General features: G+C 41.6%; 2 protein-coding genes across 3 annotated transcripts; both read left to right on the top strand.

Moving 5' to 3' along the window:
- The first annotated feature begins 1894 nt into the window (after positions 1 to 1894).
- Positions 1895 to 3643, top strand: LOC130377113 (elongin-C). 2 transcript variants are annotated; one of them, XM_056584091.1, is made up of 4 exons: positions 1895 to 2025; positions 2485 to 2513; positions 2793 to 2936; positions 3130 to 3643. In XM_056584091.1, the coding sequence occupies exons 2-4, from the start codon at positions 2510 to 2512 to the stop codon at positions 3318 to 3320; spliced, it is 339 nt and encodes a 112-aa protein (XP_056440066.1). In that variant the 5' UTR covers positions 1895 to 2025; positions 2485 to 2509; the 3' UTR covers positions 3321 to 3643. The 2 variants fall into 2 exon arrangements, with proteins under 2 accessions (XP_056440066.1, XP_056440067.1); XM_056584092.1 differs by having other exon boundaries at positions 1937 to 2025; positions 2488 to 2513.
- A 1095-nt stretch (positions 3644 to 4738) lies between these two features.
- Positions 4739 to 13696, top strand: ube2wb (ubiquitin conjugating enzyme E2 Wb). The gene is made up of 6 exons (XM_056584259.1): positions 4739 to 4876; positions 5823 to 5914; positions 8948 to 9050; positions 10925 to 11080; positions 11218 to 11293; positions 11381 to 13696. Exons 1-6 carry the CDS (start codon positions 4862 to 4864, stop codon positions 11392 to 11394), a joined length of 456 nt encoding a protein of 151 aa, XP_056440234.1. The 5' UTR covers positions 4739 to 4861; the 3' UTR covers positions 11395 to 13696.

The raw sequence follows: 13696 nt of genomic DNA, 5'->3' as shown, positions 1-13696 counted from the left end.
CATTCTGGAACACAGCGTCAAAGCTCCGGGAAAGCAACATCAAAGAGGACCAACTGTGCCAAGCAGATCGTGAGATCATATCCCGTTACCCCTTTCGGACCACTCATTACCCCCCATTGTGTACAATATCAACTCAAATGGGACATATAAAATGTGTGTGTGTGTGTGTGGGGGGGGTGGGGCGGCGTGGGGAGTCCCTTGCTGTCTTCAGTGTCCCGGGACAGAATCTCAGGGTCATGGCGCAGCCCAGGTTACAAGCACACCGGGTACCCTGATTGAAGGAACGCCGCGGCTCAGATAACTGCCTGCCTCCATTTGACGGTCTTCATGTTTCGGCGGTCATCAGTTTTACCGGTATAAAAGAACTTCAGTGAGGATGAGGGCAAAGTCACATTCTGAACATGACTCTGACTGCCCTCTCTGTGATCCGTGTGGGTGTTTCTCTACCCGTGGTACCACTGGTGGCATGCGTCGGTACTGCAGGCAGTACATGGGCTTTCGTTCTTGAACAGATACATTTGCAAAGATAAGCAAATGAAAAAGGGCATTGAAACTAAATATAACATAAATATTGTTCAATAAATAGTATTATGGCTTGTTATTATTTAAAAAAAATAGAGTTATTCGTTGCATTCCATAATATGTTTGCCATTGTAATGTTTTCCATCAATGTTTTGCGTTAATTGTGTTTGGGTTAGAATAAGAAAATAAGAGAATCAACACAGTGCGGCGAGTTGCGGGCTTTTTCTTCCCGATGTTTCCTCTGGCGATGGCCTCTTTCAGTAGTGGTGTATAAAGGGGGCCCTTTGGCCCACAGTGAAAGGTTGGACGCCCCTGATCTGTGTCACACACCTCTTCTCCAATAACACGTAGCAGAGACCTCTGTGAAACGTGTTTGACGCAGATTGCAACCACTGAAAACCCTCCTCTCTTTTAAATTATATATTACCGGCCGCTTGGTGTTTAATTAGGCGTACACCATTGTTAGACAAAGACACAAATCACTAATAGATATACCTTGAAAAATATAAATGTTGGCACCACAATGACAATTTATAAGGAGCTTCAGTTTTTTCTCTGTGTGTGTTTGTGTGTGTGTGTGTGTGTGTGTGTGTGTGTGTGTGTGTGTGTGTGTGTGTGTGTGTGTGTGTGTGCGTGTGTGTGTGTCGTGTGTGTGTGTGTGTGTGTGTGTGTGTGTGTGTGTGTGTGTGTGTGTGTGTGTGTGTGTGAGCAAATGATCTACTGTATGTCACGTTCCATCAGCACCTGTGCGTGTTTATCAAACAGACAGACGGAGTGGAACATAATCTAACACACCGTCGCCACCTGCTGGGGACGGGTCGCTTTGTCCCCCCTTTTTACGAATGTAAATGCATCATGTCACATGACCGTAGTTTATTAACCTTGGATATTCATATTCATATTATAATTAACTGTATATTGGTGATTCCAGTGTATGGCGTGCAGTAGATGGAGTAGTAGATCATCGACCATCGACGTAGAAGAATCAGTTTTTTCCACGCAGGCTGTTCGGAAGCTCAACTCTAGTCTCTACCCTCTCTCCCTTCCCTCCCATCTGCCCCCACGATCCCAGGACCTTTGACTTTTCTTCTTTTTGCCTAATTTGCACTATGCAGACCATATTGCACTATTTAGAATTTATTGTATTTTAAATATTACATATCTTATTTTATTTCATTTGCCAATTTTATTGTATACTTAATAAACCGCGTGTCAGAGACGAAAGAAATGTCGGTTATTCTATTGGTCCTGTACATTTGTTGTAATTGACAATAAAGCTGACTTTGACTTTTGACTTTTTGGTATACAAGCACTCTGGCGATTTTGACAGATTGGGCGGGAAATATGGTCCAATCTGGCAACCCTGCAGGCAGGACGCGGTCCCACAGGAACCATTCGATGAGTGCAGCTGTTTGTATCCGACTACTTCCGGGGTGTGTGTAGCTCCGCTGCTAACATTAGCCGTGACCACCGATACTTTACCCCACAGTCTCCTGTAGTGTGGTAAGAAACATACATACCGAAGAACAGTGCCACCGAGTCAGAGATGTGAATTCTTAAGATCGTTTGTGTATTTGGTGACTGTAAAATGATTATCTAACCAGCCGATGGTAGCATTTAAAACGCAATGTTTAGTCATGTAGGCGTTAGCCGCCGGAGTTTTAGCCCCGGATTCAGCGCCTGTTCAGCGGCCGACTCCGTGTCGGTGACCCGGGGTCCGCCGCCGAGACACGGGGCACATAATCACCGGGCTTTATCTCAGTGGAGCCCTTTCGTGCTGTTTGCGGTGTTTTGTTCGTGGTATCTCGGACGTCGGTGGTGACCGTACCCTAGTGGCATGCTGTACCGTACGCGTTAGCAGGCCTGGCTGCTTTGCGTTAAACCGCATCACCTGCATTCTACATTCTGTCTGGAGGTATAGGTTTATATGCAAATAGTGACACTGTGTACTTCTGCTTCTAGCAGGATCACAGATCGCCAGCACAGAATGGGTAAGTTGAATCATTATTTATATTATGATGCATTTGTTGTATAACCTAGTTTTCGTAATTGGAAACTGCCCATTCCCACTCACTATGCGGAGATTCCCACATAGACACTCCGCATAAGTCATTTATTTGGAAGCGCCTGCAATTCTATCTTGGCAAACGCTAGATTACATGAAAGGAATTCGTTGATTGTTCGACAATGGGCGGAACTTTCATTCTTGCTATACAGAGTGGTTGTAATGTGACCTGTACGCCACTCAACACTCTCCTTGTGTCTGACAGATGGCGAAGAGAAAACCTATGGCGGCTGCGAAGGCCCAGATGCCATGTATGTGAAGTTGATATCTTCTGATGGCCACGAATTTATTGTAAAAAGAGAACACGCATTGACATCCGGAACCATCAAAGCTATGTTGAGTGGACCAGGTGAGGATAACAAGTGTTTATTTGTGAGCTGTGTTCTCTAAACATTTATTTCTATGTCATGCTGTTCTAAAACGGTTTAGAGTACTTGGGAGAAGACTTGTTTCCTAACTATCGTGCATTAAATGTCTCGGATGGTGAGGAATCTTGTTTGACGAACCTACAATGGAACATTTTGTTTTCACTTTCTATGCAGGTCAATTTGCTGAGAATGAAACCAATGAAGTGAACTTCAGGGAGATCCCTTCCCATGTGCTGTCAAAGGTCTGCATGTATTTCACTTACAAGGTCCGCTACACCAACAGCTCCACGGAAATACCCGAGTTTCCCATCGCTCCAGAGATCGCACTGGAACTGCTCATGGCTGCAAACTTCTTGGATTGTTAGAACGATACACAATGTAGCTGCTTAAAACATTTTTAGATTATTTTGACTATTTAACTTGTTTTGCAATGTTCAACCTATACACAATTGATCTGTATTTCTCATATGAAATTTAAAGATTTTCTTTTTGCACTCGATGGTTTCCTCATTTTATTGATAGAAATGCATTTCTGATTTTAAACTTTAAGGACGGAGATCGCAGTTTGCGCCACTTGCCCCATAATGTGACAAGAAGAAAAATGGTTTCACCAAATGCATAATTTCTCATCTGCTGAATTTCCCTCTAGGGATTATTAAAGGTTAATCTTATCTCGTCTCCAAATAAAGCCTTTTCTGGTGAGTGCTGGTGCTAATGCAACCTTGATAGATCTGCTGGACTTCGACTCTACATACATGGCTTCTTTGATTTCTGAAACCCATCACATGCCTCTTTAGACTGATCTCACATAGATACACAAATTTGGCTTTTCTTTTGTGATTGCAAGAATGGAGACGATATAATTGTCAAACTCATGCTCTATAGGTGCATGTATATGGGTTGGCTAAATGTAAGGGACTGCCATAAATATTAATCTGGAAGATTTAGTTTGTTTAGAGCCTGTTCGAAAATCACATTTTTGGCACATTAAACTGATCGGTTTGTCCCAGTGAATGGAATATCTATCCCAAAATAAAGAGGCTTTTTTCTTCATCTGGCTCTTCAACCAGTTCACTCCTAGAAGCGTAATGAAAATATGCTCATCATATAAATTTTAACTCCACACAGACGTTGCTCTTTATTGGTGGCCTGTTGGGGACAGGTCTCTTCTTTAGTACTTTGTTGGAAGTTATTCATCTGAATGTGCTTGTAACTAGGCCTACCAGCATTCACCTTTTCAGACATCACATAAGATCATTCGGTTATTTTTTTCATGACGGGTGATAATGCTTGATTGACTTCCGTTCAAGACTCGGTAACACATGCGCTGACGTACTCTGACCATACAAATCAAGGGTATCAACTCCACATGCAATTGTATTGATATAAACACATGCAATTGTGTTGAATAAAATGAAAAACTTGTACTACTTTGTTTATTGATATTTTATTTTTTGTTTTGATTTATTTGGTAAAACACTTTCTTTTTTAATAATTGCACAATGGAAATTGTTTGTCCACATGAAAGTCACGCCATTGCATTGCATATTTGCATGCCGAAATTAATCTTGTAAAAAGCACCAAATAGAAATTGGTCAATACATATTTATATTATAATATATACAATCGTAATAAGCTTATATTCCACATTTGGGTTTAGGAATACACGCGTATATATATATAGATATATTCAAAACATATCAAAATCGCATGCGAGACGACAGAGAATCTTCTCTTTAAATTAAACACAAATGATCCAGTTGGCTGGTTTGTTTTGTTCTGTCAGAATAAACAACCCGGCCCCCACTTGACAACAGTGTGACGCAATGGAGTGAAGTGACGCGGTGACGTGACGCAGTGACGTGCAGCTGGCGTCGCTGTGCCCTGATGCAGGGGGGTTTCCATCATGGCGTCGATGCAGGTAAGTCCACAGCTGACAGCGATCCTATTTATTTTAAATCACCCAGCCGATTCGATTCCCATCGCGGACGCCAAACGGACCTTCTTAACCTGCGTTCTAACGTCCACGTTTAGAAGCGATCCCGACGAAATAAGAAGGTTGTCTGGGATGTAAACCAGTGAGTTTACCCGATGGCTATGGGCTAAAAGCCTAGCATGACCACAGAACTACGGCGAGCTAATGCTACTCCCAACCTGAGGAAAGCCCTACGGTGTCTTTTACAAGGACATTTCATCATAAAGTTGTACAATAATACGCACAGGGTCGGGATTACAAGTGTTATTCATCATGGTTCGTGTCGTGGTGTGTCTCGTAACGTGTTATTCGACCAGTGGTGAATATTGATGTTAGCTGGTAGCACTAGAGGTTAGCCTCTGACAACACAGTGCGCAGATTGGACAACTCCAGCTTCTAGGTGAAGAGGAGCATCGATGGCTTTACTCGAAATCAGAGATGACCTGTGTCAGGGAAATGTCTCTTAGACTGTCACCCAAACAGAACATGCTGTTTTAAGGTTCATCGAATTCAAACCGATGATCTGAATGATCCTGTTCTGTAGGGAAGCTTAAGCCTCCCGACCAACATAGTCTGCTGCCTGGATCTCTGTAGGGGTGCCCTTTTAATGCGTTTAAAATAACATTACACCGAAATAACATGACATACATGTACACGCGACGATGGGTCGATGCCTCGGTAGTCGTTCCGCGCTAATGGACATTGGAGTAGGTTTGTTTACAAAGTGGTGGTGTGGTGAACGGGGTGATCCTGAGTTCAGTGGAAGCCAGCTAGGACTTGCCTTAGGCTTGTATGTAAATAATAATTTCTGAAACTGAATTTTCTTCATTATTATTGTATGGTTAAGCATTGGAGCGTGACTTCATCTCCCATCTATGTTTGTTTTCAACAGAAAAGGCTACAAAAGGAACTATTAGCTCTGCAAAATGATCCACCTCCTGGGATGACGCTCAACGAAAAAAGCGTACAGAATACCATCACACAGTAAGTAATCCTCTGCATGTGGACAAAGTAAGCAATGGTTACCTGCACACAAGGTCCAAAATTAACTTACTGACTAAGCAATTGTTTTAATATGTAACCCTGACTTTTGAACCTGTGCCAAATAATCAAGTCTATCCCTCATTATCTGAGGCTGGGGATAATTTTGGACCCTGGATACCCAAATATTTAATATTACAATATCATGTGGGGTGCATTTAAATTGTGGGGAGTCAGCTGTAAAGATGACAATTTTGAGTTAAATAAAGGGCTCTATTGTTGACGGTTTTGGATGTGTGTCCAAATATAGCAAAGTTGTGTAGTAGTAGTAGGACGAGGTTTTTAATATAGATTTACTTGGACAACTTCACTTTTGAAGCCTTGACTTACGAGGAGGAATTGGGGTCATTCCAGTCATGGCCGCTCTATGCCTTCGGTGTCACTAGTCATCCTTATTAAATATTTATCTTGACCTGCTGGAGGCTAGTGTAGCAAAGAAGTAAGCCAACCTCTCCATTTGTCTCCCTGTGTCTCTGTCCCATCTCCAAAACAAAAAGTTATAAAACAATTCCTGTGAAATTGTCCTTGATTTGCAGGTGTGCTGCTTTTCTGAATTTGCACTGTTAATTTGATATTGTTTCAGGTTTATTAACATCTTTTAACAACATTGTTAGCCGTTGGAGCTGAAAATGTGTTGTATGGGTTTCTTAGACTCTGAATAACAAAGTCAAGGCTCTCAGGATTGTTTTTACAACGAGCACGGTGCGTTGAACTTGATTTACCGTGAACTTCTTGACCAGTTCAGCTGGTTTTGTCTGCCTTGCATATCTTTATTCTCAAGTGCCAATTGTCAGTCTTACTGTGGCATTATTGGAAGGTTTTCAATATAGCAGTACCATCTTAAAGCTTACATTTTCTTTTGAATTTTTTTTTTTTTATGGCTCATCTTTTGTCAAAACGTTTGTCGTGACGAGACCTTTTTAATGCTGCTTTAATTCTGGTCAGCTCTAGTCTGTGAAATGAATATAAATTGTATTTTAACAAAGAGGCAGATTAGGCCCAATCAACAGCCAAACCTGACCTGATCTTGGAACAAAAGGCTAATCTTAATCCAATATTCTGGTTGGATGAACATTGTCAATCTGTTCACAACAGTTTGCCATCCTCTCCCTATCTGTGATTGGTCCAAATATCCCATGGGCCTAGTTTATCGCTTGACAGTTGACAAGCTATGCAATAATTACATTTCAAAGCTGTCACTATTGGGACCTTTTAAAAATGTGGCACATGAGCTTGTAAATGATTAGGTAAGATGTTGCAGTCCGTTAACTTTAGGTGTAATATTGGAAAGGGTTACAGTTAGGTATTCCGTTTGGACAGGCTGTGGTTCTCACAAGACGGGGGCCGTACCTTCAAACTCAATGGAGGTTCGGGATCAGGCCTTTATTTTCCTCAATGTTCTGTTCTTACATAGTTGGGGCCAGAGACTCCTAATCAATCATTTCAACCAACAGACTCTGCTGTCAGCACTGCCTTTTTAAAAAACGTTTGGTTTGTAGTTTAAGTCCAAATGTGATGGATGGGACGATCATTATGCCAGTAGCACTTGCAGTAAAATAACTGGGATCCATTCCAAGATAAGGTTAGAAAAAATATAAGTTTCAGAGCGGCAGATTTCAGTAGTGGAGTTTGAGTTAATTTAAACTTGGCTTTAAACTCACACTGATTATGAACTCAATCATGGACCGCGACCAGTATTGCGACGGTGGCATAAATATACCTGAGGTCATTTTCCGTTGTGGGATCATGCACTGGGACAGCCGAGTTAGCTGAGTGGTTTCGCTCAACATTACCTTTATGCTTGCCTTTCGTTTAGTGAACCAATTTCTCTGTGGGACACTGGGGAAACGTCTGTGTGATTTTTTGGTAGATGTTTCCTGAAGTGTTTTTCTGTGTAGTGGATAGGGTCTGACACAGCCTCGCCAGCATGCGTCAGCAATGATATCTCTCTCTGAGCTCTCCTTCTGCTCCCAGGACAGCTTCCCTCCCACAGTGTCACCATAGCACTCTGACACTGTGTCCACAGGCTCAGTGATATGTTCAGATTCTGACATGACTAAATGATGAAGGGCCTCACAGTTAATGTGAGAGGGGGGAAATAAATAAAGAATCTAAAAAGATGAGTTCCACTGAATGTAAATGCTCTTTTATCTGGAACGCGAGCCTAGCTGTAATTAGGTCAGAACATTTCGTTTTTTACCCTCAATGTTCAGGGTTATGTTTATATGTTTCCCACTATATTCCGTTTTGTCCTGAACAACCTCGAGGACTGGCTAGGATTGTGTGCGGCCATTATCGGTGCTGGGCTTTGCCCTTCTACAGTGTATGCTGTGGTTCACCTGTGTGTTCAGCTGTGTGTCCACCTATGTGTTTGAGAAGCACTAAACACCGGCTTTAACAGTTTTGTTTTGGTCCACAGTGTCCTTGTTTGGCTTTCATTGATTAAATGCCAACTGTCATATTGGTGTTGCTATTATTCCAAAATTTGATTTTAAGGGAGGGAAAAGAGGATCGAAGCCCAATAAGTGGAGCTGTGGCCACACCACACCGATCCCTTACACTGGGAGATGTTTGATGGGCAAAACTAGAAAAACGTTGCTTTGGAGTATGTCCACTGCTTGATTTTTTTTTAATGAAATGGGACTATTTCAGTTCAGATACGTAAAAATATGTCAAAGTAATGCGTTATCAGTAACCCAAATATCAGTAATTTCCCATCCGTCTAATCACTCGATAGTTGGGGCCTAAACAATGACGCCTTTTGACTATATGAAGGAAAGGACAACATGAAATTGCAGGGAGGCCTGAATATATACCGTACTTAGATAAAAGGATGTTCGGGATTCGATAAAGCTTGCTTTATCAAGAAGTCAGAATACATTCTAGGGTGAATAGTCTTCTGAATGTTTACTGATCAGGTTTGTTTGATAGACTAACAATGAGGCCCGGATTGACGTTCCTTCTTTCCTCTCCAAGGTGGATCGTAGATATGGAAGGAGCCTCCGGCACACTCTATGAAGGAGAGAAATTTCAGCTGCTTTTCAAATTCAGTAGTCGATATCCATTTGATTCACCTCAGGTAAGGGGCGTGTGTGCGTGTGTGCGCGTGCGTGTGTGTGTGTGTGTGTGTGTGTGTGTCAATAAATCCTCTGCCGTAGTGGTTGATCCTCTAAATGCCTCAACTGTGCACATAAACGTAAACACTCCCAACTCTCCTGTGTGAAGGTCAGCCCCCCCCCCCCCCCGACGGGTCATCGGTTCCTCTAGATCAGGGTTTTAACACGATGCCGCTGTGGCCTGAAGCGTCCCTATCCCCCAGGATACCACAATATGTTATCGAATAACCGCAGACATATCTTAATTTTCTATATTCCTGTGTTTGATATCACTCAAAGTAGGGCTGGCGATTTAACGGATTTTGATTGCGATTTCGATTTTTAGTGTCAAAGGATCACAAGATCAACATAATCAAGTTTTTTTATTTATTTATTTTTTATGTTTTATAGAAGGGCAGAACAGCTGGATATATATCTGTATATTATTTTGGATTGACACATTTTTTTGGGAGAGACATGCTGAATAAATGTTTTCAAACTCAATAATAATCGTGATTATGACTTTTCACATAATGGAGCAGCCCTAACTCACAGGGCCCAGGGGACTCTCAGGCCATTGCTCAGCTATCAGCCCATCTGTCTGATTTCCAACATCGCAGCAGGGGTACGCCATATGTTTGCTACCATGGTAACACGATAGTGTAAAAATAAGACATCCACGCCTCACGGACCCCATCACAGTAGGAGGAGCCGCGCTGCAGTCGCGTGCGCCGTCCGACGGCGTTACCTACAGCCGGGCCCTCTCCCACTCAGTGATCTGATGACAGTAGTGCGGTCCTTCAGTCCTGATGGCCCCTCCGCCCCGGGACTCTGGAACATGGATCACTGCATGGTGACTGACCGCAGCTCAGAGCCGCCAGTACATTAGAGGGGACAGGCTGAAATACCGAGCCCTTATTCAGATACAGCCTGGTATGAACCAGCCTCGGTAAACAGTGGAACACGGTAGAGTGCACGGTACTACCTTGGTCTCTACACCCCCCCCCCAACCCCCTCTGGCCACCATTGAAGATTATCAGTCAACCCACTCAAATAGCCTGGGCTATTTCGGGAGTGTAGCCTCTCTGTCTGTGTGGCCGTGCCCTAATCCGTGTGTGTGTGTGTGTGTGTGTGTGTGTGTGTGTGTGTGTGTGTGTGTGTGTGTGTGTGTGTGTGTGTGTGTGTGTGTGTGTGTGTGTGTGTGTGTGTGTGTGTGTGTGTGTGTGATGACTCGTAGCTTTTTTTGTATTTTGGGAACTAGGTGTACATTCCTGTGCTTAGTATCCATTCACTCTCTTGTTAAACTCCTCTTATTTAACTCTTATTCTCTGACAGCGCCTGCCCAACAGTCCGTGTTACGCTTAATTTCCTTTTACATTCAACAAGATGTATGTTTTATTCCCACGTTAATAAAAATAAATATCAAATAATAATAAAATAAATCATGGAGCTGAATCAGAATGTAAACACCATTTTGGTTTCAAAAACCTTGAATTGTAATGAAGGTTGATTTTGTTGTAGGACGTGGCGGCGGTTATAGCCTCTTTGCATCCATAGTGGTAAACTACATTCATGTATCTATAATTATTGCTATCTGTTGTATCATATTTTCAATAGCTGTCGGCGCTAGCAGCCAATGTTCAGTTGCACTGCACATACATGAATATAGGTTGCTTTTGAAAAAAAAATTATGGACTTTAACTATGCCCTCTAATGTTTGAGCTCCTCCCATCCAATAATAGCACTCAATTTTTTATTTTTTTTTGTGTGTTTGTTTGCCCACATTAAGACCGTGTTTCCAAGAAAAGCCATGTGGCAGCTTAATGGTGCAGCTCATTGATTGACGTTTCTTCCTTAGGTCATGTTCACAGGAGAGAATATACCTGTCCACCCTCATGTGTACAGCAACGGGCACATCTGCCTGTCTATTCTTACAGAAGACTGGTCACCAGCGCTCTCCGTGCAATCAGTTTGTCTAAGTATAATCAGCATGTTGTCCAGCTGTAAAGAAAAGGTAAGGGACCCAAAGCGGCGCTGTGGGGAACACCTTTGGTGATTCCTGGCAGATCTGTTGTTTTGTTGATGTTTGTTGAGTGTTTGGGAAGGTTGAAGAGCTGCCTTTCTAAAAACTTGTCTGTGTTTCTTCTATAGAGACGGCCGCCGGATAACTCCTTTTATGTAAGAACTTGTAACAAAAATCCAAAGAAAACAAAATGGTGGTATCATGGTGAGTAAATCATTGATCCAAATGCAAACCTATAAGTAACTTATAAGCAGCGGTAATCTAAACCTTTTTGTTTGTCTTTCTTCCCAGATGATACATGCTAATGTAAACAAAACCCTTTGTAATAATCCTAGAAGAAAAGTCCTACTGACCTACAAAGAAAAAAAAGAAGCACTTTTTAATCATTCAGTCTTTGAACTCTGACCTTTGACTGGAGAGGTGGACTCCAAGCGCTGGACTCTCTTGACTGCATTTCCCGCCATGGGCAGTTGGATGCATGTTTTAGCTGGTTGTAATATATAGAGGAAAAAAAAAAAAGGAACGTTTATATGCACCCCGGTGGAAGGTTCTTTGCAAAAAGATGGTAATGCAGCCAGCAAGGTGGAGTGGTAGTGAGATTATTATAATTCCTGTTTTAAGATTATTCTTGTTACTTTTTGTATGTTTGTGTATGGGTTCATTATGAGGACTTTTTTTCCTTTTTTCTTTGTGCAATAACAAACGATGGATGCATGCTTGGGCCTACAACAAGAAATCCAAATCTAATCATTTTGCAGACAGGATCTGACTATCGTATCTCCAAGAAATGTTTTTCATCATTTTATTTTTCTGCTTTTTGATTATATGCACTGTGAAATTATGTCGAAGACAAGGCACACAAGTTGTATATTTTATTGCGTTAACAGCGACACTTTAAGCTGCCTCAGTTCCACTCTCAGTTAAAATGTTTATAACAAACTCAATCATGAGTATGTTCTAAGTTTTTGCCCTCTCCAACCAAATCAAGATTCCGATCGCAGCCCGTTGTCCGACAAAACAATGTTGGTAACACTATGATATAAGTGCAAATACGAAGCACACGTCCCCTGTGCCCTTCAAAGAGATAGAGGCTGAACTCATGCAAACGTTCAGTGGTCCAGCATACAAGATCTGCAGCAACACCACCTTCCATGTACTGAATGTCTATGAGAGAACATGGTCACTTGAATATTTTTATTTTTTATGCTAATTTTGGTTTTCTAAGATTTACTGCTTTAATCTTCTGAATTGTCTTTTTGACTTTAGATAATTTTCCTTTTACGTTCCTTTTTGGTTTTGTTTTAATACTACTACTATATTGGGATGGTGGGGGAGGGCCATGGTGTTTTTGAGGGCTCCGTAAAGTTTTGAATTGCTTATTTATGTTATTTAATTTATGATCAGTTTTGATCTCCAGAATGGTAGTGAGTGGTAAGAGTAGTCGGTAGGAATCTCTAAAGGCTCTGCTTTCCATGATTTCCCCCTGGTCAGAGAGATGGCTCAGGTACTTTTTTCAATAAAGAGATCACCTCTAAAAAGATTCCTATCAGATATTTTGAAGTTAAATATATTTTCACCCAAAGAGACTGTTACATTGTAAAATTCTAACATGTCTGAAACTATTTTGTGTGTGTGTATATAAGTCTCTAGGTTGTCTTATGTGACATTAAGTTATATTTGACTAGCAGAATAGCGCAGTTTTAATTCCTTTTGAAATATAAGTCACATCTCTTAATTAGGTGTACAGCCATTGCAGCCATTGCTGTTTTAATAAAAAAAAAATGACATAGTTTTTCTGAGGTGATGCATGCTAATTTAACCTACTTATTTAATTTGATTCTTTCTGGCACAAGATATTGCAAGAACCATGACTATGGAGAGTACCTGGTAGATCCTGTAGTGGCTGAACACTGCAGTGGATGTGTACGGCTCTTTCATTCAAACTGAAGTCACTCCATTCCTTTATAGTCCTTCATCGGGGAATACTTGAACTGTTTCATCTTGGGTTGTTTTGTTTTAACTGCTATTATCTTTCCTGGGTCTAGTTCAATTGAATCTCCAATGCATCTTGAGTGAATGTGATAATAGAAAAACGGTAGAGAGGGGATGACCATGATGCTATCCTAAAAACTATATTGATAACCTAGATTTCTATTTAACCAATGACTTGTTTTGTATTAGCTTCATTAGTAGTGCTCTCAATGCGGTTTAGGGTGTGCTGTGAGAAATGGCGACGGGGATGAAATGATTGTAAATACAGTCACAGTGGCATTAGAGGGGCAGGGATGCAACACGTTTCTGTTTAATGAGCAGTATAGATCCATGGAGATTACATTTTTGTTAGAAAGTTGACAAGGGTCCATCTGTCTCTTGTCATTTCCACCACCAAATAATCCAGTACCCCTCTTCTACCCCCCCCCCCCCACACACACACACACACACACACATACACCCATTTCACTGTAGTTTGGATTCTTAGCTTGCTGCTTGTAGTGAGTGATCAACACTAATGGGGATGTGTTATTTACGTTTGTTTTTTTGGGATGTGCAAGTTCCATGTTATAGGTGCCTGTTCATTTTCATAATCAATAAAAAGCAAGGATTCAC

The sequence above is a fragment of the Gadus chalcogrammus genome, chromosome 23 (assembly GCF_026213295.1).
Source record: "Gadus chalcogrammus isolate NIFS_2021 chromosome 23, NIFS_Gcha_1.0, whole genome shotgun sequence".
Taxonomy (NCBI): domain Eukaryota; kingdom Metazoa; phylum Chordata; class Actinopteri; order Gadiformes; family Gadidae; genus Gadus; species Gadus chalcogrammus.
Note: the sequence above shows the minus strand (reverse complement) of the source record. Positions and strands in the feature narration are given on the sequence as shown.

Bases quoted from the DNA above. Each gene is read 5' to 3' on its own strand.
- LOC130377113 (XM_056584091.1), top strand. The intron at 2,937-3,129 runs GTGAGGATAACA...CTTTCTATGCAG, and splicing joins AGCTATGTTGAGTGGACCAG to GTCAATTTGCTGAGAATGAA.
- ube2wb (XM_056584259.1), top strand. The intron at 5,915-8,947 runs GTAAGTAATCCT...TTCCTCTCCAAG, and splicing joins GTACAGAATACCATCACACA to GTGGATCGTAGATATGGAAG. The intron at 9,051-10,924 runs GTAAGGGGCGTG...TTTCTTCCTTAG, and splicing joins ATCCATTTGATTCACCTCAG to GTCATGTTCACAGGAGAGAA.